At 36.0% G+C, this 26996-nt stretch overlaps 1 protein-coding gene across 7 annotated transcripts; it reads right to left on the bottom strand.

Moving 5' to 3' along the window:
* Nucleotides 1-148: 148 nt before the first annotated feature.
* LOC117403726 (protein RUFY3-like) lies at nt 149-25065 on the bottom strand. 7 transcript variants are annotated; one of them, XM_034006080.3, is made up of 20 exons: nt 24540-24653; nt 21412-21599; nt 16993-17052; nt 14850-15023; nt 14109-14226; nt 12550-12651; nt 11869-11992; nt 11547-11611; nt 11147-11212; nt 10954-11023; nt 10500-10592; nt 10115-10198; nt 9762-9929; nt 9110-9207; nt 6842-6961; nt 6090-6222; nt 5255-5325; nt 4883-4910; nt 3838-3906; nt 149-2708 (listed from the first exon to the last, which is right to left on the bottom strand). In XM_034006080.3, the coding sequence occupies exons 2-20, from the start codon at nt 21587-21589 to the stop codon at nt 2568-2570; spliced, it is 1962 nt and encodes a 653-aa protein (XP_033861971.3). In that variant the 5' UTR covers nt 21590-21599; nt 24540-24653; the 3' UTR covers nt 149-2567. The 7 variants fall into 7 exon arrangements, 6 of the variants coding, with proteins under 6 accessions (XP_033861971.3, XP_033861970.3, XP_033861972.3 ...); XM_034006079.3 differs by lacking the exons at nt 16993-17052; nt 21412-21599 and having other exon boundaries at nt 24540-25065; XM_034006081.3 differs by lacking the exons at nt 16993-17052; nt 24540-24653 and having other exon boundaries at nt 21412-22046.
* Between the last annotated feature and the right edge of the window lie 1931 nt (nt 25066-26996).

Below are 26996 nucleotides of genomic sequence, written 5' to 3'. Positions count from 1 at the left end.
GAATGTGTTTCCAGTTACATAAAACAGTATAATAATTCAGGAGCGTACTTTGAGAAGACTAGGCTGCATATGAGTAGGAGTTGTGTAGGAGGAGCTGATCTGATAGAAATGATGTATAAAAAAAATAATAAAAACACACACACTGACAAAAAAGTCCAAATCTCATTTTATATTCTACATATTTTAACAAATATTCATATTAGAGCTACATTCTGTACGACTGTTTCCCAGAAATGAGATAAGGTCACAAAAATACACTGCAATGTTTAGATTAAGCACAATGAAAACACCCATCTTAAAACTGCACTTGCATCCATTACATTTCAAATGGAAAGGAAATGTGTTTTTAATGTTTAAAAATGAACCATAACAGTATACCTTTTTTAGCTATTCAGTTAATTTTTGTAATGCAAACTGTTTTTTGCTTACAGATATAAATACTGCTATGTTAATAGTGTCATATAGCAATACGCTGCCCAACGAACACAAAGGCAAAGCATGTTTAAAAGGCCATAACTGTATTCTAGTTAATACAATTGCAACATAACATTCTTTGTATATTTCCTTGCATTAGTTTATAGTCATTTCTCTTGTATTCAACCCAGACTTGATTATTGATACAGCAGCAGTAACATACATGTATTTGGGTCATTTTCTATTTTTTTTTATTTAGGTGTGCCCAATTATTTCACCCCAATTTGGAATGTCCAATTTTTTTTTTCTCCTCACCACAGCAAATCCCCACACACAGCACAGGCGATCCGAAGGTTTGTTGGGTGTCCTCCAATCCCACTACAAAGCCAGCTTCCTCTTTTACACCTAGGAACTCAAGAACAGATGTCAGCAAGCTACTGGCCTCTGGAGGACAAAAGCCAGCCCTGCAGGAGTCTGCTCTGAGCTCACTGGGTGCCTGGCCAGCAGGGTTCGCTGTAGCGCAATGATGAGAAGCAGTCCCTGCCGTTTTTGCTTCCCTAACCCACATGAGCGCCAGAGCCAATGCAACGCTCCCTTCGGAATCCCCAGTGAAGAGCGGCAACTGCACAGCCAAGGGGTGAACCTGTGCTGCATGACTCACCCTGCACACCACAGGTCATTGCCTTTCTTAAGAGCTTCTGGGCAATGTTGCAGGAAGCCAACTTTAAAATCAAATACTGCATTGAAAATAAAAATAATATAAGGGAAAAATACAAATGGATCAATATGCTGTATTTAAAGATCTTTGCTCAAATTTACGTTGGTTTTAATACATTTCTAGATAAGGCTGCTTCCCAGAGTGACCCAAATTAAATGAGATATTAATTTAAAAATATTAAATTAATGTTACCATTGTAGTGTTTCTGAACAATATATATAATTTAAAATGAGATCCAGTATATTTAAAACAATATTCATGGAAAGAGTAAGGTATGAAGAAATAACTAGGCATAATTAAGATTTTAGATCTGTATTTAAGCAAGTGATAAAGACAGATAGATTTCACTTCTGATAACCTTTAATCAGTTTTCCTGATCGGCACACATACCATTCAGATGCAAGTGATTAAATGAATACTAAATGTTTCTTACACATCCACTTAGTGGACACTTTCCTAATATTTTTCTAATGCTACCAATGAGAGGCATTAATAAAAGGTTAGGATATTGAATTCTCTCAAATTTAAGAATATTACCAGTTTTACATTAACATAGCTTTTTATTTTATTTTTTTTGCAAATTTACCTTATTCAGATTTCCCTACTGCTTATTTTAAATATATCCTTATTGGTATAAACTGTCAGAACGGGTACCATCTTGGTAATCAATAAACTGAAGCCTCTTTGTATTCCTACTCAGATACGATGTGGAAATACTGAAACCAGACATTGTACAAGAGCCAATAACCTAACCTTCAATGTACATTCTGATTGTTAAAGTTGTCATAGCTAACAAAATAATTCTATCAAACTTTCTTGTTGTGCACTTCCATTCACGATACAGGTCTCAAATGAATGCTTTTGAAAGAAACACATTTTATAACAAACTAACTTGATAGCTGGGGACAAAGAAATCCTATTTTAAAAACCTTGGTTTCAGTTTTTTTTTCACAGTGAAACTTTCTCGGATGTCTTCCTGCCTTGCATTAACTAACAGCTGCTTCCCCATTGACCATATATGCTATGCAGTTAACAATATGCTTTGAACATAAAGCCACTGTGAAGGAAGTCATTTAGAAAGGGAAACAGTGAGACATCCTGAAAGTAAGGCAAGCAAGCGGAAAACATTATCTAACTTCATGCAGTACCAGATATCATGTTTTGCTATTACAGGTGTTTTTTTCAAAACTACACACGAGACATATTTATGGAATTATTTTGTTAGCTGCAAGTACTTTAAGTCACCATTCTTATTGCAGTAATATTGCAGTTTAGAAATACTGATGCACACCAATTCTTTAAAGCAAAAATACCATTCAATAATTTAGATTTTTACAGATGATGATAGCATCTAGCAAAGACCGGATATGTTAATGTATGCATTCATTAGCTGGTGCAAAGTGAATTTGCTTGTTGTCCTATAATTTCAGACAAATTATGGGCTTGCCGAGTACTGCTGCATCAGCATTGTGTGGCATGCACTGCAAACATGCTCCGGCTGGATGGAGGAGGGCAGAGGCAACTCATTTGCTAAACAGCTCTCACAGAAGATCCCACTGCAGTTTTTACACGAGTTCTAAAACAAAAAGAAACAAAAAGATTTTTAAATTTACTACCATGCATCATTCCTCCTGCCACAACATTGAATTTACCTGAAGAAATTATTCGTGGAATTTACACTACGTAAATACAAAATAAGGTTTGTCAGTCAGTTACAAACCCCACATTACAGGTGCCAGTATAATGAAAAACAGCATTCAGAAAATGATCTCTCTGTAAAACTGGGCAAGTTGCCCAGGCATGTTCACATTTATTAATGCAGAGGTCCAACTTAATTTACTTTCATAGAGCTGGAGTCATATTGGTACCCTGTGCCTTAACTCAGTTAATTCAGCAGATTTTTAACTACCACTTGGTAAGATGAATGAGTATTCAACACACTCACAAGAAGTATCGGAGCCATGCAAGTATAGTGTATCAAACAATATTTATAACAATACATTGATAAATAACGTTGTTGCAAATAGTGGGTATGTAAACTTTTGACGACAACACATACACACATATAATAAATATATAGACACACACACACACACACACATTATATATCTATATATCTATATATATATATATATATATATCTATATATATATATATATCTATATATATATATATATATATATATATATATATATATATATATATATATATATATGTGTGTGTGTGTCTGTGTCTATCTATATATATATATATTATATATATATATATATAATATATATATATATATATACACACACATACACATACACACACACAGGAGCTAGATGGGCAGGTTACAACGGAGCAGGCTGTGTAGAACAACAAAGCCTGCCACATTAATGTATTAGCTCTGATTGAGCATTCCACCAGACAGTGTTTGAAACAAGCATGTGCTCCACTATGCCAGTAGTATGTCAAATCTGTCATGATTCGTTAAATAATTTTTAAGTTCAAGTGTAGGGGCACATGCAGACGGTTACTGATTTATTTTAATATAAATCAAACTAGACGTACAGTTTAAAAGGCTGTCAACTACAGTACGACTGCGTACTTTTACAATATTGTTATTTTTGTTTATGATGTGCGATGGAACATTATTATTTTTATTATAAGAACTGTACTTCTAACAAGTGATACTGTGTTAAAGTCGAAGTCTGTTTATTCACCTTGGGTCTTGTTAAGGAATCTTCCTCCTCACACAGCTTGCAGATCGATGGCTCAATGAAGGGTGGAATCTGCAAAACAAAAAAAAAGCATCGATACAAAAACTGAGCATAATGCAAGAAGTTAAGTTCTGCTGCTGGTTCCTTATGAGCTGCATTAAAACAGATTTACATCATGAAACTGGCTTCAACATATTTAGAAAATGTTATTTTAACTGGAATAGACCCCAAACATTAGTTTCTGACTCCTCCATGGCAATGACTTACTAGTGGTATCAGAAACAAATTTATGGGGCATGTTACATTAAAATAAATAATGAACAACAAAATAGAATATTGCCTTATCGCAACATTTGTCAATAAAGGTAGTGGACAAAAAAATGGAAACACTTGGGTAAATGAGGGACACCAAGTATATTGAAAGCAAGGGCTTCCACACAGGTGTGGCTCATGCGTTAATTAAGCAAATAACATCCCAGCATGCTTAGGGTCATGTATAAAAATGCTGGACAGGCCTGGTTGCCCATAATTATGGCTAGCATGGCTGCAAGAGGAGACCTCAGTGACTCTAAAAGAGGGGTGATTGTTGGGCGCGTTTGGCAGGAGCTTCAGTGACCAAGACAGCTCAACTTGCTGATGTTTCACGAGCAACTGAGGGAAAAACATCATCAGGAAAGGGCAACAGTGGGGGGGGGGGGGAAGCGCATACTCCGGGATAGTGATATCCGTGCATTAATTCGAAGCGCAAGGCAAAACAGGTGAGCAACTGCAGATCAACTGACTGCAAATTTCAACCTGGGGCGTGACCAGCCAGTTTCATCAAAAACTGGTCCACCAAGAACTCCACAGAGCAGGATACCATAGTGGCCCAACGCCCTATTAAGTGACTTTACATTGTTGTTTCCATTTTTTTGTCCACTACCTGTAGAATGAAAATGTTTACATGCATGGAACTGAATACATACTTCCATCCTCTAAATTGCTTTAGCAGTTTTTTTTTTCCAAATCATTTTAAAATTGAAAATAATCCAAAAGCGCTGTTTCCTACCTGTTCATCTTCAGTTTGTGATAGTGACCTTTGTATAGAAAGAATGTCAAATTAGCATGCTAAACACATATTGTATATAAATATTAAATACATACGTAAGAAATATCCTGTCCAGTGCCAAACACAGAGCTGTTTATAACACCTTGCTTTTTGTTTATATTTATCATCAGGCTGCAAACTTAAACCTAAATCTCCATATGAAGCGATTAAAATAAAATGTTTGGTTTGTATGACTCCGATGCAGATTATTTTAAAACAGAACAGATCACCTAGTTTAGTTGAAAGCAGTACTGAAAGCATGTTTCCTTATAATAATAAATAAATAAACAAATGAATAAATAAATAAATAAAATATATTTTAAAAATACATACGTGCTTGAGTTGAGGCTTTCATCTAAAACAGTTTTTAACTTAAAATTTTCATCTTTAACTTGCTGAAGCTCCTGTGGGGAAAAAAAACAACAGTGAGAATTTGATGAGGCTCAGTCAACCTTAAATACAAAGCTGACTTGCATTGTACGCGGCGATCTGATTCAAACATTCAAAATCCTAAAAGGTATAGACAATGTCAACCCGGGGGACTTCTTTGACTTGAAAAAAGAAAAAAGGACCAGGGGTCATAAATGGAGATTAGATAAAGGGGCATTCAGAACAGAAAATAGGAGGCACTTTTTTACACAGAGAATTGTGAGGGTCTGGAACCAACTCCCCAGTAATGTTGTTGAAGCTGACACCCTGGGATCCTTCAAGAAGCTGCTTGATGAGATTCTGGGATCAATAAGCTACTAACAACCAAACGAGCAAGATGGGCTGAATGGCCTCCTCTCGTTTGTAAACTTTCTTATGTTCTTATGTAGAAATGTTCACAAGAACAAAGCATCCTACATCAGGTACATAGCAATGCATTAACCAACTGTGTCACCTAGCACTCTCTGCATATATAGAATGGATAAATATAATACAAACTTGACTGTATACAGAAGTAGGCCACTATGACCAACACCCCAATACCCTCAATATATTATATTGTTTCAATGACTGGGATTGGTGCTGTACTTGCGCACACACACACAGTTTTGCAATTAAGTACAATATTACAGATACAGCGCACATTATGTGGTCCTGCAGCAAGAAGTTACCCAGCACCCCTTTTCTACATTTACCTGGCATTTGTATCTCCTAACTTCACATTTTGGCTGACTCCTACCTTTTCTATCTCTGCCATTTGCTGTTTGTAAGTTTTTATCTGCGGGGAAGAGCTTTTATCTCCTGATGAATTATTATTGTGATGAATGGTCCTCCTCTCTCTTTCCTTTCTCAATTCCATCTCCAAATGGTATCTGCAGTAAATGAATTGCCAATGAAAAATACACTGCATATGCATGTTATTATCAAAACAGACTGAACATTAAATCAAGATATAACTCACGTCAAAAATGTATTAAAAATAAACAGTAAAAATAGTTAAAAGGCCTTTCTTTGTAGACAAGATACTGCATTTCAGTTTTCAAAGTCATTCAAACAAACAAACAAACAAACAAGAGCAACATCAGTGAATGTTAGACCTGCATTTAATCCATGTATGTCAGTCTTGCAGGTCTTGCATTACTCAACTTGCTTTCTTAACTTTTGACAACAATATTAAAAGCCTACTTAGCATAGGTAACTTACAATAATTTCACTCACTGCTATCCCTACTGAAAACGATATCATAAAACACTCCAGCCGTATGATGTGAAAATAGTGACTTGCTTCCCTTACAGGGTTATGATGGCCATTGTGGCAGTGAAAAGCTGAAGGGCACAACATGCCCAAAAGAGACTTCTGCATTAAACTTTCACATAGTTTCTTGAAGTAGAGTATAATTGTACTTTTCCTTGTCGTAATTATAGGCAGAAAGAAAGCAAGCCCATTTGTGTTGCCCTGGTTTAGTGTCCAGACATCATCAGATTCACATACCGCTGCTTTCTCGTCTGCTCCAGCTCCAGCTGCAGGCTCTCAATCTTGTCTCCGAACTCCTGCTTGAACAGTCTGTTGGCCTCTTCAGCTGACTGACGCTGATCCTCTGCTTGCCGAAATCTGGATTTGAGCCACATGAACTTGTGGTAAAAACAAAAGCCATGGTGGGGAGGAAAATCCATTTTAAACAAAACAAAAAAAAAAAAAAAAATAAATAAAATGATGGTATAAAAAAAGGAGTGAATAAAATAAAGGAATGTGAAGAAAGGTGAACCAGGCAGGATTTTTCTTCAACTTGTTTTATTAAAGCTGTTTTTTTACTACAGTTTACAACTATGTTAGATCAACATAAATTTCTACTGGTTCCATATGCTGTAAATACATAAAATTAGCCCAACTGCTACTTCCAAACAAACAACAATTAACCTTACAGATTGATTTGAATTGATCAAGGTTATGGACAGAAAATGTCAGTAATATTTTTTTTTGTTTTTCTTTTGTTTTTTAATGCTGCTTCTCTATTCTTTCTCCATATCCTAACATACTGTATCAGTGGGAAAATAAATTCAGGCACATGGTTCTTCTTTAATGTCAATTATCAATTTTTATGAAAGAGAACCAATTTAGCAGCTTGTCTTTCAAGTAGCATCACACAGAAAATGATAGGTCACTGACAGTTATTAGCAGCAGCCTTGACATTTAAAATTGATTTGCTGCAGAGTCTGCTTCAAAGTTAATAATTATGATTTGTATAGGCTTTATATTAAAATTACTTTCTTCTGAATCCAAAAATTGCTGAGTCAAACAACATTTTTGTGTTGAGAATTGACGAGTGGCGATTTAAACCAAGACCTCTGCGCCCACAGCCCTTGGTTCAAATAAAGTGATTATACCAATTTTTTTAATATATATATATATATATATATATATATATATATATATATATATATTATATATATATATATATATATATATACATATATATATATATATATATACACACACACACACACACACACACACACACACACACACACACACACACACACACAGTGTTGTTTGAAACTTGGACATTTTAAAAGGGTACAGTTTTCCATCAGTGGTTTCAGTTCAGTAAGCCTCTTCTGTTCACTAACGCATAACAAAACCCAAATTGCTTCTAGTTCTAGCCATAAACCCACTGTCATAATAGGGTTTGCTTTACCTTGCAGCTAGCCTAGCAGCCACAGCCACGCACAATTTCAGCACACTCAGAATGTAGTCAGGTTCCTTTTCTACTACATACTGTTAGGTAGGGAGGAGTATTTTTCAGATACTAGCAATTATAAACTGAAGGCTAAACTGTATTGATCAAATAAACTATTGACCTGTCAAGAACCATCACATTCCACTGTATCTCGACTTCTTTCAGTGAAGCTCACAAACCCGAAACAATGTAACACAGCAGTCTTAAACTGAGGAAAATCAGTATTCACTTAAAGCTGAAGCAACATGGGCAAAAGGACTGGTTTAGTAGCGACTTTTTCATAAAAGCAGAAGCTGAGGAAAAAAGTTCTGAGAGACTCTAGGAAAAGTATTTTACAGTAGATAATAAAGAAACTGTTGTAATTAAATGTTGAAACTTGAAAGTATTGTCCTATTTCAGCCATAACTACATTAAAATTGGGACAGTCAGAATCAGAGTTGAAACATTTTCTAGTTGCGTCTAATGCGGTTTCTGGATAAGTTTGCTTGCAGCAGAATTGAGGTTCTTGGCCTGTTTCACCATATCCATTTCACTGTTTAAAACCCAGAAAAAAAAATGGGCAATGAAAAGTAATGTAAATGAAACAATAAAACAAAATAAGGGACAGAAAGGGAAAAGATTCATTATTATAAGAAGAGACAACCTTTGAATGTTTTAAGTAGACCATTTTAAAATAAAAGACAGAAACAGGGAATTCACAAAACATTAATTTGGGGGAGAGGAAGCACACGATGCATTAAAAATACCTCCTGATATATCCTGATTGCAATTCAAATAAAACAAATTCCCAATACTGCAGATATATACCTCTATTAAACACAGTATTGAAAAAAGGACTTTATTACATTTTTATGGTGTTCCACTGTTTTCTTTTCCTACATGTAATAACTCTGCTAGTAGTGTGGGTAATAAACTTTTGTTCATAATCTTAATGTAAACACATCTGCATGGAATAGGGTCTTTGAGCATTGATTTGAGTTCTTATTAAGGGTGGTTTAAAGGTGGGGTGCGGTTATTATTACCTTAATTCCAGTTGTTTAATGGTTGCTGTCAACTGACTTGCTTTGTCTTCTAAGCGACTGATAATTTCACTCTTCTGTTTTAATGCAGAGTCAGAGGTCTGTAGAAGAATAAGCTCATTAAATTACAATACTGCAGTAACACGTCTCTGTGTATTATTCACTGTGGTGAGGACATATCTGATGCAAAGAGACAACAATGATCGATGTTTCTGAAGAGGATCTACTATCGATGTTTTTACTGGTGTTAAGTTAAAAAAATAACCAGTTTGTCTTGCACTTCTTTGATCTTTTCAACTGCAGAATGAAACAGTCCCCATCCCTTCTTTCTTCTCATTAACCAGCCAGTTCAGAATTAGGAAATGAAGCAGTAACAGACTTCCTCGTAGTAAATTATGTGGTTCTTTCAAAACTGAACATTTGAGATGCAACAGCAAATGGAAGTCCATGACAGGAAAGATTTTATGGAATTATTACGTTAGCTATAACCACTTTAGAAGTTAGTGAATTTGGAAAAGTGATGACTTGGCATGTTAAATAAAATTACCCCCAAAAGGAGTTAAAAAAAATAAAATAAATATGTCCCTTGGTTAACTGAAATAGATAACCTATTGGAAAATTCTAAAATGATGATAAGAGTATAAAAGTGAATGACCTGTGACTTGAGTGAAAATTCATGATTGAGTGACCTGAGGTCATCCAGCTGCTGTCGGAGTGCCACCAATGCATCCTGCTTTTCACAGATGTCTTTTTCCAGCATCTTCATGGAGAGCTCCATCTCCTGTTTCATGCCAATCTGCACTTCCAGCTCCTTTTCTACATCCTAAATGCGACAAGAATTCAAGCCAAACGCTATTGTATTGTGGACCAATATGTTCAGGGGAGCACAAAACCTTATTTAAGAAATAAGTAAGGAGGAAAGAAATTTAAGTTTTTTTTTTTGTATGTATTATCTACAGCACTACCCACGGCAATATAAAAAATACTGTTAATGCAGATCTAGCATACCAGACGGAGCTGAGTTTCTTCCTTGAGCTGTTTTCGTGCGTCACCAAGTACATGTCCATCTGCACTCCCATCAGCTTTTGACACCTACAGATACAAAAAAAAAAAAAAAAAAAAAAAATCCAACAGTTGGAAAGTGTATATGCCATCTATTTTGCCTCCTACAATGTATCATGGGATTCATACAATTCTGCTAATTCTCAATAACTTCTCAATAAAGGAGACACCCATTAAAGAAAAAAAGAGACAAGAGAATAAAACAGGCATCAGGCAAAGGGCCGCCGCCTTCTAGAGGGGAGGTGGTGGGATGATCTGAAAGTTTAATATTTAAAAGAGATTGCGCTGTCAAGAAATAGGGGTATGTAGAAATAAAGAAATTTGCAATAACCTTGCGGTTTGACTCCAAAAGATAACAGCTCTCCTCTTTTACTCGCTCTACTTCTTCCTGCATTGTTATGATCCTGTTGTTGGCAACTGCAAGCTAAAAACAAACCAAAAAGGGGTACAGATTAAAAATACTCAATATTGGTCGAGAATCAATCACATTTAACAGAAAATGTACAATTGTATACTGAAGTACGATAAACCATGAAGTCTGCTATGAATCTGATCATCAAACTTACCTGTAGCCCAGGAAAACAAATCACAAGAATAAAATGAAAATAGGGGATATCCTTTTTTTTTTCAGTTTTGTTTTACAAGTAACATTTTACAAGAAATACTTCCATTTAAAAAATGGTTTAAAGTGGCACCAAATTGTGGAATTACATTATGTAGAAACAGTTTGGGGTATGCATACATTTTGTTGCAAGATAATTCACTTAGAATAATAAAATACCAACCTCTTCTGTTAGTTTCGTGTTTGACTTTTCTAAAGCGTCAACCTTTGCCTGCAGGTTGTTCACTGAAGCACTGTTAATAAAAAAGTACAAAAACTGATAGACAACTGCAGTTATACAAACCTCTTTTAAATAACAGCAATGGACTTTGAATTTTGTGGTCAACTTTCACTATTTACATTTCAAATGATTATACCTTAGATGTCTGTTAAGTTCTTCAACATAGTTCTTCTGGTCCAGAATTGCTGTAATTTGTCCATCCCTGAAACAGAAAAATATTACGACTAAAATGAAAGGGTCAATACCAGAGACAAGAAACCAGAATATGAGACTAATGAGAGCTACGGTCTGAGCTTAGGAATCTTAATCAGTACAGAACAGTCAGGAAAATAATGTCTTACACAGGTTTAAAATTAAAGTTTTAAAACAAGTAGAGAAAGATTAGTGTGAAGTGTAGGCTGCAATGTCTATTTCCTAATAAATGAGAACTTGAACGACTTTATTATGTAAATGTATTTGATATAACAGAATACAACCATTTCACTGTAGTTCTATAGTTTACGGTATGAAGGTATCAGAAAATTTAAATGATTTACCCTTCAGTGCTTTTGCTGGTGTGACCTCCATCCTTCAAATACATAGAGAAATCTATAACCCCAACCTGCAGGGCAACAAGATCAGTTAGAGAAAAAACACACTTGCCTCGGTTCAAAATAATGTGTCTATGGATAGGGATAGATTGAAGCAAAAAGCTTGGTAAAGGTCTGACCATCTAGTACTGTATATCTGTTGCTGCTACGTAACGTAGTTTCTGAAAAACATAAAAGATGAGTAACAAGCTAAACTAAAAACCAAACTTAAAGTCTAGAGCATGCCACAGAATACATCAATTTCCATAAAACACATTTGAAAAAGCACCTGCGAATCTAGATCTTCTCCTTTCATACAGAGATTTGCATCAATAACATTAAGCCCGACCAGCAGTCCAGCAATCACAGCTCCTTCCTCCTCCATCATCAAGGCATTTGGTTCATAGAACTCACTGGAAGCAAAACATATATTTATATGTTACAAAGTAATTCTGAATCCCAAGCTGATAATGAGACTGGCAGTAATTGAGACTACTTCAAGCTCTCAGAACCACCCTCTATTCACTTGGAAAAGTTTTTTTTGTTTTTTGTTTTTTGCTGAAAGTTTGAAGGCTCCTGTAAAAGCCAGACTGTGCTGCTTTGCTTTACTTCAAATTCGTCAAGGCAGTGCCATCATTTTTATTTCATCTAGGCCAGACTCACTATAACCATTTCATGTTATTCTTACAAAACAGAACAGATTTGTTTAGCTTATTGTATATGAAGCGCAACTGTCCATGCTTCTTGTGTTCTAATTAAAAATGTTTTAGTAAAATACACTAATAAATTAGGCAGTGGTTCATGACACGTTTTACTTAAGCTTTACGACTGATATAAAAGTAAAATATATTAAAAAGGACTAGAATATGATATGCATCAAAACATTTACTATGCAACATAAATCAAGGATCAGTTATGGATTATTTATAATGCTGTAGTTGAAAATTTGTAAAGAATACTGCTAACTAACCTAAGAAGATCCTTTCTGTTAATCAAAGTCTTCATATAATCAGAGAGCTTCTTCTGCATCAATGCCAGACGCAGCCAGGCTCTTCCTCTGCCAATCGGGGTTCTATAAAAGACAGAACAAAAGACGACATTTCAATATTCTTATAATATCAATTTATATAAATGGAACATGTCCAGATGAGATCATTATTAAGAATGAACCCTTGTGAAAAAAAAATAACTAGTTCAGGATTACATACAAGAAGATCTAGGTTCTCTGGTTCTGAACTGAGGTTAATACAGACAGACAGCATAACTATTGTGGATTAGATTTATGGAGCTCAACTGAACTGTTTAAAGTTCAGGTCTAGTGTTTCCCTGGGCCTGCACTGATAATTAAATAATTTAATAAATCCTACCCATCACACACTGCCATTTTATTTATTAATAATAATTATAATAAATATAATAATAATAATAATAATTACATTTTATCTAGTGCTTTTCATTTAAAAGTCACAAAGCATTTCACAAAGCAGCATAAAAACAGACATTTCAATAGACAAACAATAAAATCATTACAGAAAGCCAAATCGAAAGAAGTACGTTTTAAGATTAGATTTAAAAACATCAACCGAGTCACAATTTTTCAAATAGCCCAGCAGGACGTTCCATAGTGCGCAAACGAGTCCTAGGCACAGACAAATGAACATTGTTACCAGATCTCAATTTTCATTTAGGTATGTGATACTGAAGGACAGCCCTAAGATAGGGAGGGCCTTGAGAATGCAAGGATTTGTAAGTTAGTAATAAAACCTTAAAAATCAATCATATATTTGACTGGCAGCCAGTGGAGAACAGCAAGGACAGGAGATATACGCTCATGTTTCTTGGTCTTAATGTGAATACGGGCAGCACTATTTTTAACATATTTCTCAAGTTTGAAAGAATTACTGGTCAAGGAAAACATATTTGTTTTCATAACTATTTAAAGAAATATCGACACGCCTTCCTTTAAAGAAGTGCGTCACATCTCCTAGGTTATTTCCCTGACTCATCTTCACGGTCATAATTGGATAACTCAGTTTAAACAGGGGAAAGGCCTCAAGTGCACATGCCAGTCATACAAGAAAAGCAGCTAGTTCCGTAACAACTGGAAAGGCAGCATGAAAGTGAAGATCATTTTATTAACCAAACCAGCTTCTTCGCAGCATAACTGTCTTGCTTTGCAACCAGCGACATGCTTTTTACTCAAAAGACCAGGGGAATCTAGGAAGTCCAGGGTAATTCGGTCACAAAACCCCCAACAGACAACACCCATGCCTGGAACAACCCTAAGAAGTACAGTTAACGGTTAAACTGTACAGTTCAATCGGACATGATAAGGTTTTCAAATCCAATGTTTTTTGGGTGATTTCTCATGGAATTACCCAAGAATAACAGTTCCTGAAAAAAAAAAAAAAACAACACACAAACAAATGTCACTTTTCACTACTGAACAAGTGATACATACATACTGAAAATATTCTTAGAAGATCATCTCTCTGAACCATAAAAATATATCAGTGTTCTTTTGCTCACTTCAGTCCAGGCAGGTCCTTTACACTGGCTGTTATTTCTCCTGCTTCAGGCGTTAATTTTTCCACCAACTCCAAAGGTCCCCAAAACGACTTATTCTGTCCAAGGAATGTTTTCTTGGCTATTTAAAAAAATAAATAAATACATAAATAAATCATGTAGTTTCTGAATTAAAAAAAAATATATATATAATAAATATATAATATACAAGGTGTACTTGAGGGCAGATTGCTGATTTCTTTAAAAAAAAAAAATTCCATAAATTCTTAGTGGCAATTATAGCAACATCCAGTGTGTGAAAGATACCAAATGAGAAACCATACAGAAATACAACCTCATTAATGGACCACTTTTACTACTCAAGAGCAGAAACATTCTCTATTTAATGATCCAAGACCTTGTTTAACTCCAAAAACCTTTCTTTGTTGAAACTTGGCATGCTGGTCATTTCCTTCCTCCACTCAAGGTTGTGTGGTGAAGCTTAAATACATTGTCATATGTTATCTCAAGTATGACTTGTCAGTACCCAGCTTGGCCAACACATGGCATTGTGCCGATACGCAATCTGGCTGGAGAGCTGTGCAGACTTGCCATGGAGAGCAACTATAAAAAACTCAAAATGTCTGCCTGTATTCACAAATGCATGTAAACAATAAACTTTCTATACATTATACAGCAGCTAAACTCTACTGTACATATGACTATTAGCAATTTGCTTGTATGTACTAGATGATATACACATACTTTTTAGCCCATGTTTAAGACAGTGTTCCATCACAACAAAGAACTGTTGAAGGGGCGCATAGTCCGAGTCCAGTGTCCGCCCCAGATTCAGTGCTGACTCTATCAGTCCCTTAATGCTCAGCTTAGCCATATTCATGAGGTTCAGCCTTTCGATTGCAATAGGATCCTTGGGGTCTAAAAGACAATGAAGAAAATTGTTAGGCACAAAATGGTGAAATTCAGGCAAACAATCCTTCAATGCATACAGTATAATCACATGAATCTTGGTAATCTCTAATTCAATGTCTGACACCAAGAGTATGAACTGTACAAGTCATTGCAAATCCATTCATTTCTCAGACAAGGACATGATCACGCATGTAAACAATCATGCAAGTAATCACATGAAAACGTTGTTGACATTTAAACAAAATACATGCAAAAGAGTCTGAAATGCACAAAAAGCTATACTGCACAGCAAGTTTACATTCTATTTAAATGAACTACTCAAGTTTACAGTGTATCATGCAGTGAAATTAGAAAGATTGATTAGCACGGCTGCAAGGCAAACCCTTGCAGTTAAAGCTAGTGTACATTTGTGCCTTTAAAACCTTCTGTAATTGGTAATCAACTATGAGATTATATATTTAAAAAAAAACAAAAAACAAAAAAAACACACACAACACCAACATCAACTTCAAATCTGGTACTGGAGTTAGCGAGTAGTGCAAGACAGGGCTATCATGTTTGGAAAAGCAAGAGAAAATGAAAAATGTGAATTAAAATAACAGAACAAAGAAAATGTTCACAGCTTTTCATGGTCAAACACTTCTTTCTGCAGGATACCCCAATCAAATATTTAAAAAGAAAATCAACAAAAAACCATCAACCAACCAACCAGTCAATCTAACTAAGAACCAATCTTTTTATTTTTAAAACTGCGATTCAAATGTACTGGGGGGTGGATCTGCAGCATCTAAAGTGTGGATTTCATAACAATCCAGGTATACAGTATACATTACAGTAGCTGCTTCATAACGCATGGTTTTTCTCTGTTCTGTGGTACTACTCAAAACATTCTTGTAGACAAAGGATGACACACCCTAACAAACATGTCAGTGACATTTGAAAACCCTGTCACTGAAAACAGAGTAAATATAGTCGTACATAAAAAAAGGACTGCATTGGAGAAATACTGCTATTGTTGTGCCATACATCTTTAAGTAATCTTTAATACTGGAGCACATGACGAACAGTTCCATGTCTTTTTTTTTTTTTTTAAGCATTGCTGCAAAACATATGGGTTGCTGTGCTTCAATGTAGTATGAGCTACTGTGCACACCAAGTAGACTAATCAAATGAAAGCATCATTATAGAGGTCATATTTAAAAGAAGTGAAGCAGACAATGGTTTTAGCTAATGCCTTCATCAGAGTACACCACTGTATTCTCTCCCAAGAGCCCTATGATGAGCAGTCCCCCTCCTCCAGTGATACGGGTAGAAAGAGCACAGACGGGCCTTTCAAATGAGCCGCTAGTGTCTCCAGCTCAGTCAGAGCAATGAACATCAAAATGATTTATATCAAGCACAAGATATAATCAGAGATATAAACAGGGCTCCCGTTGCACAGCAGTTTAACCCATCCTTGATTTTATTATGAATTTAATAAGACACACCTGAGCTTATTACAGTACCTATCCACTGTGGCTAATCAAGCTTGTAAGAAAGCCTGGAATGGATGAGACTGCTATTCAATAAGAGTCTTATCTCCACCCCTGAAGAATGGAGATATAGCTATATCTCAGGGGTATCGATTCACTCTACATAGACTTTTAAACTCTTATAAATAACAGATATTATTTATAGAATAGAATATCGTGTTGCAACATTTTCGTATTCATATACCAAGAGATCGGTTTTAAAACATACTAATGGGTTACACTACTACTTTAATACAACAACCAGAAAAAGGTACCTGCTGATGGAAAAAAATTAAATAAAAAAAATGCAGTGGAATCATGCAGGCTAATTAACCTAGGTACAGTACATGAGCTATAAAACACAGGACTCTCAAGCCATTGAAATGGTCTGCTACAGTGCTTAATGGCACCTTATCTAGAGTGCTGAAATGGGAAGCGCTGGATAATGATGCTGTGATACGCACCTTTAAACTCATCAAGCATTTGCATTTGCTCCACCAAATCTGTCAAATCCTCCCATGAGCCTTTGCAAACGGCAATGGAAAGAAAAAAATAAAAAAGGATAGAATGTCATGCAAACCATGATTCTAAAGCAAATAACCACAAAACCGACACTGCACAGGGGGGCTCTGAATGGGTAGTATACACTACCAGTGTAGAACTACACAAAGATAATTAAATATACTGAAATGAACAAATGTTTTATAAACCTTTGCAGCATGAAGTAGATTGTTTAAAAGTCTCCTGAAGCCGTTTTTAGACAAAATGACAATTAATTTATGTACAAAGTTTAAAGTCTCATGTTAATCATATTTACCATATCCAAATTATGCTCCTCTGGTTATTATGCACCTTTTTCTATTTTGTTACGTGCCTCGCATTTTCAATTTGTTTACTCGTATTTACAGCTTCTAAGGAGTCCTTGCTTACTGCTATGAGTAAGAGCACCTTGCTTCTACTTCCCTAAATCCTAATGAAAAATGATGCAGAGCAGTCAATAAATCTTTACCCCCAAACCGGGACCAACAAGTTAGGTTAGTTTAACCTCTGTTTCAGGCCCTGCCGTTGTGAGATGTGAAAATAGCAGCTTGCCCATCGGTTATAATAGCACGTTGAGAAGCACTGGATACCCACAGTCACAGCAAAAACAGCAAGAAAATGCAGTACAAAATGTACCCACAGGTTTTAGGAACAAAACAAAAGTATCTGTAGAGCCTCTAAGGAGCCTTTCAGGTTTCTAACGCACTGCTCAATGGCACAACAGACCTGGGAACCAGCAGCACAGCGGTCACAGCATGCGGTTAACTATGTGAAGTAAAGGCAAGCACACATTTCAGATATTTTATTTGCCACTGCAAACAGATATGCTGTATTTTTATAATTAATCTTGAACAGCCCCAGTGAAACTTCCTCTTTAAAAAACACACTCTGTGTTTAGCAGTACTGTATACAGCAGGTCTACTGCATTTTGGACACAGCTTATTCATGTAAACACAATGCTCAAGGTCTTCTTGAAACTATCCTACTGTAGGCATGTACACACTTTAGACAAAGATCTCAGTGTTTGATTCAAGAAAAGATTCCTTTGAAATATTTCTTGATGTAAATACAATATTACATTAATCTTTATGATGTCACCTTAAATAGAACATATGAGATTACTAATATTTACCCAGGCAGTGTCTCATTTTAGAAATCCAGGGGTAAATACCTTACAAGGAGTAAGATATATTTTCTCATAACCTCTTCTCAGCAAGGACTAAATACCCTTATTTTACTGCACCATATTCTACAAAAAAAAGTTATTGCCATCCAATTATTACGTAGCCATTAAGCTGGGCCCTAAACATATGCTGCACAATGTCACACTATCATTAAACAGGATAACTGCGGAGCACGGTACAGTGCAAAGCAAAAAAATATCCTACTATCACTGAAACTTCTGAAATTTGGCAAAAGTCTTTCAGTCAAATGATTCTTTATTTTATAGTATTCTCTGAGAACAAGCTAACCGTAATAACCTGCAACAATCAATCAACTGGCTTTGAAAATACATTTAACACACGGGTCGCAAACTACGCGTTCACTCAGCAGCTATGTGTTTTGCTGATACAAGCTACTTTGTAGTCCACTCTGAAGTACCTGGTAAATGAGTCAGCATAACAAAGATATTACGTTATACTGTATCACCAATAAATGTGTCAAACATTGAAATATGAGGCAACAGCTGTTAATGCATTACACTGATTTTGACACCTATGTTTTGGCAAAAGCCTATTTTACTACCTATTAAAAACCTGTTATTCACAAAGGCTGTCCAGGTTTTCTGAATTTCACACAGTAATATTATGAAGCCTTACATCCGCATAAATAAGGCAAGTATTATTGAGGATAAAAAAATAAAAACCATTCAAGCTGTGGAATTGGCGTCATTTCTGTAGAAGTAGTAATTTCACAGTTCCTTGAATAAAAACATTAATATGACACTGCATTTCTTTTGAAATGGAAGGCAAAGATCTGTTAAATAAGAGGTCTCTGCTAAATGTAACTTTGTTTATTTATGTTTTTTTTATGCAGTTTATTGCACACTTTAGTAGCGAGTTTAAAAATACTTGACACACAGTCAAGATTTCCATGTGACAGGTTTAATGATTCATGCGAGTTAATCACACATGCTTGTGTAAATTATTATTATTTGGTTGTCTGGAGGAAAAATCAAGAGTCAGAATGAAAATTACTCCAAAAGTCCTATTGAGAAATGTTTTAAAAAACAAAGTTTATACCTTATCCAAGTAAGACACAGTTTTTTGGGCATGAAAGAGAAAATACAATGGGGTCAAAGTAGATAATGAAATTGATAAGCACCATCTATGTAAGAATACAAGACTTCTGCAATACTTGGTTCTCTTGATCAATAATTAAATTTGTGGAGAACAAAAAAGGAGTGTCACACAGAGAGATTGGGTTTTGTTTAATGTATGTGTCTCCTCCCCATACACGGTTCATGTTGCAAGAGGATTCTGTAACCTTTGGTCCTTCAATCAAATGCGATGCCCTTGGGTGTTACAATTTTCATGAACCCTTTTTCCTCAAACAACCTCCACTCTCTTAATTCCTCTTGTGAGTAAGCTACTGTATTAAAGGCTCAATTGAAAACAGAAAATCTGATTTACCCCAATGGATGCAACAATAACCTAATTAGGTGCAGAGCTGTGAGTGGCTTGGCGATACATCTTACACAACATTACTATTAAAGACAAGAAACTCACCAGCAATTATTTATAGCAGTATATATCACTATTTTAAATAAAAAAAACACACACACACATAATGGAGGATTGTATTTAACTACTGGCATTTTGTAAGCCTTCTTTCAGTGTGTTCCCCCCCCCCTCCCCCCCCCCCCCAAAAGAGGTGTTTATAGACATTTTAAATAACTACATTTCAAGATGTTGTACTACACTGAATATTACTTTTATTGAAAATCTTTAAGAAGCAATACCAAATAAAACCATGCTATTACAATAAATGTCAAAAACCATCAGGCAGTGGTTTAGGGGGCAAACTGGGACACATCTGGCAGGAGCGTTTCTCTACTGGCCTCTAGGTTAATAATTTAACTGCATAGCAATCAGTAAATAAAGTACAATATATGCCCTATCATTATCTTTATACATTAACATATCATGAGTGAGCAATGTAATGATTTTAAAACACAATTTGTAGCCCACTAATATTATTTTAGTGAGGGACAATTTCAATGTAATGAGGGGCAAAGCCAGGGAAAGTATTAGGGCCCATATTACACTGATAACCTTAACTAGTATTAGTCATACGATTGTAAATGAAGACTTGAATGCCCTCTATGTTCTCAGTGCCTATTTCCCCTCCTCCAAACACAATCTCAACAAATATGCTTGCTGTGTACATTACTCCAGGGAATGCAAACCCATCCTATTCTCAGAAGCACACATCTCTCTGACAGGGATGCTTCCTACAGCCAAAACGGCAGCATACTTTTGTTACATCATCTATAAAAACAGGTTTTATAATTAAATATTAAATATTATGCAATGTGTTCTTAATATATAATGCTTCTGCATGTAGAAATAGTGTACAGAAGGTATACAGCTTTACACAGAAGTATTTGAGAACAGTCAAAATACTAAATAGGCCTCAATGGTCACCACAAATAATCCCATTTTGTATTTCCTATTCTTCCAACTACAGTATCTTGCCAGAACTATTAAAAAACTGTAGAATGTGATGAACTACTCTATTGCAGGGTTATGGATATCAAAAAGATAAAATGAGTTTTCCCGATTTCATGTCTCCTAAGAAACCAATTAACCAATTTTTATGAAAAATTCACAGGCAATGTTACTTTGTCAATGATGCTGTTCATATAAAATAATCTTTAAAATGTGCATCAGTACTACAGCATTTGCTGAAGAATGCAGATTATCTAGTGCTGTATTTTTGTAATATATCAGTATCAGCAATGTAATGCTTTCAGAGGCAACTGGGTCGGTTGCAGCCTTGTTGATGGATGCACACAAACTGAAGAAATATGTATATCATTTGTCTCTTTCAAGCATACATTTGCAGATGGGCTCTGTTAATTTGTTGGCAAACTGCCACACCTTTTAAATTGTACACAATTATGTAATTTTAGCCTACCGACTCAGTGGTATTGCATCATTCTACAAAGCCATAGCCTATATTTTAACGCAGCACAGTACTTTTATAAAATAAAATTAAACAAAATTGCAAACGCAGATAATACTAAACACAGGTCACAGGCACATATCTACTTACTCCAACTGTCTCACTTCTGCATCAAAACATGTGCTCCCCTAAACAGCATGTCCTGTATAACATACCTTCGTGAACTGGCTCTGGGTCTGGAGTTAGGGAAATGTCATTCAGTTCTCTTAAGCAAAGCCATTCTCCATCCACGGAGACCCGAAAGTTGCAAAGGTAAATGGTCTCCCTGGCAGCCTGTGTGATCTTGTCTGTGGTGGGGGTTGGGGCATCGCTCTGTGGCGTCTGATCAGACATGATGACTCAGCTGGTACAAAAACAACAACACAGAAAAAAGGGCTCGATTCGACAGCCCAAAAAACAAATAGACAGAAGTGCAGCGAAATGCAACCTTGTATGCCAAAAAACACCCAACACCTCAACAGCCTGCTGTACTGTATCAGTAACCCAGCAATGCAGCAAGAATACAATGATGCTGTTCTTTTTCTCTCCCCTTCTCTATCACCCACTCCCTTTACGGTACCCCTGTTTCCTTCCCACTGATGAGTAAGGGAGAAAAAGGCTCCGATGCCACAACAACAAAGGCTGCTTTGCTTTCACTGAACACCTGCTACTCTGCAGTGCAGTCCTAGGAATTACTAATGCTAATAGAGTCTAGTGCTGCTGAAATCTCAACCTTCCTCTCTCGTGGTCAGCCTGGATCATACTAATTGGATTGGCTGTGCGCAGTATACTGGGTGTAGACGAAAATGGCCGGCTACTGAGCTGTATTGATTCAGAGTCACGTGAGCAGATGGGCCAAGCATAAACCATTCCCAAGATGCTTTGCTGCTGATGCTGATGCTGGGAAAGCTCTTATCTCTTTCTCCACCCCTCAACCATCCCTACTCAGAGTATTTAATCGAAAGCATACAAAGTATACCATTCAGCATTTCCTTCATAAAAAGAACATGTTTTCCTGAATAAAGTAGGTGTTGCTTATAAATGATCAAAAATCTAGTAAGAGCAGTGGGAGCATACTTTTAAGTAGGCTTTTGTTTCTCAGCATCTTGGCATAGTTTATGGTGTACATATTAATGTATACCAGCAAACAGCAGTCTTAGATTTTGCTAAATTTGGACAGGGTATGGGCTATGGGATTAATCTATGGAGAATACATGGGGGGTACACAGAATCTAGAAAAAAAATATATATTATATATATATATATATGCCTCAATATTCTAGGTAGTTCCAAAAAATAGTAAATAAAAAAAAAAAAAACAACATCACAACCCAAATCAACCGAGCTCACACACACTGGATAATTGTAGTCTCTTACAAGTGAAGGTATATTAAGATCCACACAATTACACATATGTTAATCACCAGAGGAGGTTTTCCAAAAGGGCGTGTAACTGATGTTTCTTGCAGGATTAACCTTTTGTCATACACACAGTGTGATTCTTTGGTGCTATTTTTTTTTTTTTTTTTCTTGTCAGGCTTATTAATTATTATTTATTATTATTTATTTCTTAGCAGTTACAAGATATCACATTATTTTTACATACAATTACCCAGTTAAACAGTTGGGTTTTTACTGGAGCAATCTAGGTAAAGTACGTTGCTCAAGGGTACAGCAGCAGTGTCCCCCACCTGGGATTGAACCCACAACCCTCCAGTCAAGAGTCCAGAGCCCTAACCACTACTCCATACTGCTTAGAAGAAATTTTATGTTGTATAATGATTTGTCAGGTTTTTTTTATGGACAATATTTTATGGGGGATACTATATAAACACACTGAAGCAGAGGTCCACACATACAACTTGGTAGGCCAAGTTAAAGGTGAATGTAGGTTTTAAAGTGTTTTTTTAAAGAACATAATAACATGTCAAATTTACAGTTAATCTTATTTACGATGCATACTAATTAACAAGTTACAAGCTACAGTACTATGAATATCCAATCTCCTCAAACCTTCTGTTTCATCACACAAATCTATATCTTTTTATTCATAGTTTTATTTCTATCATTGGTGAGACGCAGGACGCATACAATTTTAAGCAATTTTCTAAACCAGCTAAGTTTTAGGAATACTATCAACCATCACTGTATGGTTGAAGAAAAAAAATAAGATATCCTTACAATTTAAAAGTCTTTTTTCTTGCAGTTCTATAACGGATAGTATAGAATCCCCATGTTTATAGGGCCTGCTCCCTTTCCTTTCGAAAGCAGGCACTGTTTCTAGATTCAATGTGAAGTGAGTCACTAGTAGTAAAGTAATACATTTTACTGTGGTAAACAACTATTTCATTCCTGCTTATTTGGTGTTATTCTTTTTGGGGGCAGCAAGGCATGAATAACAGGTCTATAAGGGTTTAAACTAGAAATTAATGGCCCATTCCAAGTAACCTACATCATGACTGTGACTGTTTTAGAGCAACATTATTGTATAGTACAAGTACAGTTTATCTACCATTTGAAAGTATGACCAGAATATTTGTTAGTCGTCAAATCTGCAATACAGCTTAATACTGCAGCGGGAGCGTGTAGTGGGTTTTTAGCGGTGGAAATGAAGACGCTACCAGGATATTTCTTGGCTCTAAAAAGAGACGTTTAATATTTGCTTTTTCAAAAAACTGAATGACTGCTCACAGCAGCAACAACAACAACATGAGCGCACAGGCTGCGCTTAACCTTGTCCTTACTGCTCATTGGTCGGGCTTAAAGTTCAGTACAGAGCACACAAAGTCCCGATTCTCAATCTCATTTACCCCAGTACATTGGCTGCTAAAAACTACCCGTTTTCAGAAAGGTCCCATGATAAACTCGATGTTTAAGTCACGGAAATACATTCAACCACAACAACTTCTTTTTGTATGTTTATAAACCCAGTACCAGACAAACCGGTAAGTTTGGGAAAACAATACAGTACCTGTTTTACGCCATCAGAACAGACCAAAGTGCTGTGCTCCACAATTCTGTTCAGTATACTAAAATAGGATTCCTTTATGTTCATCCAGTAGTTTCTCTGTTCATTCCACTAACGAGGGCACATATCTACATTTTTAAAGAAGGCTACACACACTACACTACAGGCATATGCAGAACAACAGAAACATTCTCAGTATCTGCAGCAAGCAAAACGGAAAATGAAAACAAATTCTATAAGCCTTGACAACATTTTACAAGATTGAAGCTTTCCGAGGAGCAAACAGAAAGTTGAGTAAGTCTGTTAAAATAAAATGGAATTCCATAAAATACTTACTTCTATTCTTGATTTTTGAAATAGCATATTGCTGTAAAGTGGGAAGTGGCAAGTCTTCGCTACGAAACTGGACACTTCTTCCAGAGTCAGCAGTCACTTTCTCCGAAGATGTTTTATTAAAATAGATCACCGAAGTAGGAGACAAGCAGTCGTTTCCACCGCGAGAAATGTATCCGTTTTTTTCTTTCTGTGTGGGTCTGTCTCTGTCCGTAATAAGGTCTGACTCTAAACTTTCAGAAACTTGAAGGCTTCCTGGTGATGCTGTTCGCTGCTCCGCCATCTTCAGGCAGCTGCTTCTCATGTGACTCCTCCTCGTCTACGCTGAATGAAATTCAACCGTCGCCAAAATAATCACGGGAAGTTACTTAGCAGAAGTCACAGGGAACTTGTTATCTTTTCTAGGGGGCGGATAATGTAATCTTGTAAATGACAGTCCTTTTTCATTTTAACATGATTTTACTGAAGCTGAGAGCTATGACGTAAATCCTTGGTTTACCTGCAACAGTGAGTGCAAATTGCTGCTCGAGCTCAATTTAAAGGCGCAGTAACCCTCGTCAGTCCATGCCAAACTGTTCAGCTCCATATTGACCTTTTTACTGGTTAAAACGTTGTAAGAATATGGTTAAGCATTTATGTTCTTAGCTATTATTGCTTAACAATTAACGAACATCTTGAATTAGTGTATGAGAACTAACAAGAATGACCTATATTTCCAGGGCTTCAAATCAAATGAAAGAAAGTGATGTACACAGTAGGTAATTGTCTTTTGGGGATTGAATCATATGCAATGTTAAGTTACACAGTATAATCAAAACAGTGTCCATCTTCCTTTCTAATTTTCATTTTAAATTACAATTATTTTCACATTGAATGTCCCTTAAACTGGGATATTTAACTTAAGCCAAGACAATTTACTAAAGGTAAGAGGATTATCTGGCCAGTGGATCTGAAATGTTAACTGAAAAAACAGTGTTTCAGCCGAGGTATTTGAAAAAAAAAAAAAGTGGCTTAGCTGTATTTGCAGTGAAAAGACTGTAGAATGTTTGATTCACTGAGGACAGGACTCACTCGATACAAGAAGATGAAATCAAACGCGCCTGCGCAGGCGTATTGTGAGGAGACACAAAACAAGCTGGTGTTTTCAGGCTTGTCAAAGGGGACATGCGGTTTTCTCTGAAACAGACATAGATACAGGGTCTCTAGCTGCAGCGCTCGCCTCTTTTGTTAACAGACAGCTCTTCTTCTCAGCAACTATTGTAATACTTATGTCAGTGCTTGAAGAGCTCAGTCTCTGAGCCGCCCCATCAGTTTACCGCTGCATAACAATGTAACAAGGGGTTTTACAGGTACTATCTATAGATGCAAAAATGTAGGTGTGACGGTGATGGACACATGCATGGACAGACACCCCCATGTATCCCCACAATCCAATACTCTCAATAACGTGTGCTAAATAATGACAATTCCAAAATATATCACAATTGGGTATGTGTTTTTCTAGATATTTGTAAAAATGTACGATCACATCAATAACCTGAGCTGACAGAAGGCTTTCAGTATGGGTGATTTTGTTTTTGTGATCTGCAAAAATATCAACAGCACAGTAGAACTAATGTTCTAATAGGGTTGTAGAGTGTTGTATTACATCATTGGCCATGTAGAGTATGGGTTTTTCCATTTCTATTTCAACCTGATTGTAGTGGCTTTAGAAGAAAAAAAAAACCTCTAAGAACCTTTAAATTCGGTTAAATGTTAGTAGACTGGGTCTTTGCTTTTTTTTTTTTTTTTTACTGTTTTAAATGAATCTGTAACTGTAATACAATCTACTACATGAACACTAGATGGCGGTGCTGTCTGTAAATAAAAAGCAAGGAAGGGCTATATGTATCTTGATTTGTAAGGGGTAAAAGTAGGTGGCACACTAACATGCCCAGGGGGGCGGGGATAGTGGTGGGCAGCTAAAGTTAAAATTGCCTAAGCAATTTTGCAATGAAAATGTTTGGAAGGGTTTGCTTGTTAAATGTTCCTTTTGGCTCATATTAAGTGTCACACAGTATATGCACAACACTGTGCATCAGGATTACCTATACAGAAAGTATTGCTGTACAAAATACAGAAGCAGGATTGTAAAATATCCACAGTACTGAAATATATTTTTGTATGGGTTAACTACGGTTCATAAGTAAACATCATAAATAGATTAAGAATTATTCACATGATATATCCAGGTAAGAATGTGTGTTCACAATTGAATACAAATCTATTCAGACTATCAAGCGTCCAATTTGTTCAGTATGTGTAAAGTACAGCTTCCTCCGTTGACAAGGGTTGATTGTCTACTACAAATTTAGTGTAAGAGCATTGATGCCCTCAGTAACTTGCATTCTGGATAACCTTTTATCCTCAAGAGGTCTGCCACAAAGTTATAACAGACAATGGGCCCCAGTTCATTAAAGT

This window comes from Acipenser ruthenus, chromosome 1, assembly GCF_902713425.1.
Source record: "Acipenser ruthenus chromosome 1, fAciRut3.2 maternal haplotype, whole genome shotgun sequence".
NCBI lineage: Eukaryota > Metazoa > Chordata > Actinopteri > Acipenseriformes > Acipenseridae > Acipenser > Acipenser ruthenus.
Note: the sequence above shows the minus strand (reverse complement) of the source record. Positions and strands in the feature narration are given on the sequence as shown.

Coding starts and splice junctions, on each gene's coding strand:
- LOC117403726 (XM_034006079.3), bottom strand. CDS start 24,840: ATGAGAAGCAGCTGCCTGAAGATGGCGGAGCAGCGAACAGCATCACCA. Junction 11,612..11,868: donor GAGAAGATCTAGATTCGCAG/GTGCTTTTTCAA, acceptor GTTGCCCTGCAG/GTTGGGGTTATAGATTTCTC. Junction 9,930..10,114: donor AAGAAACTCAGCTCCGTCTG/GTATGCTAGATC, acceptor TGTCGCATTTAG/GATGTAGAAAAGGAGCTGGA.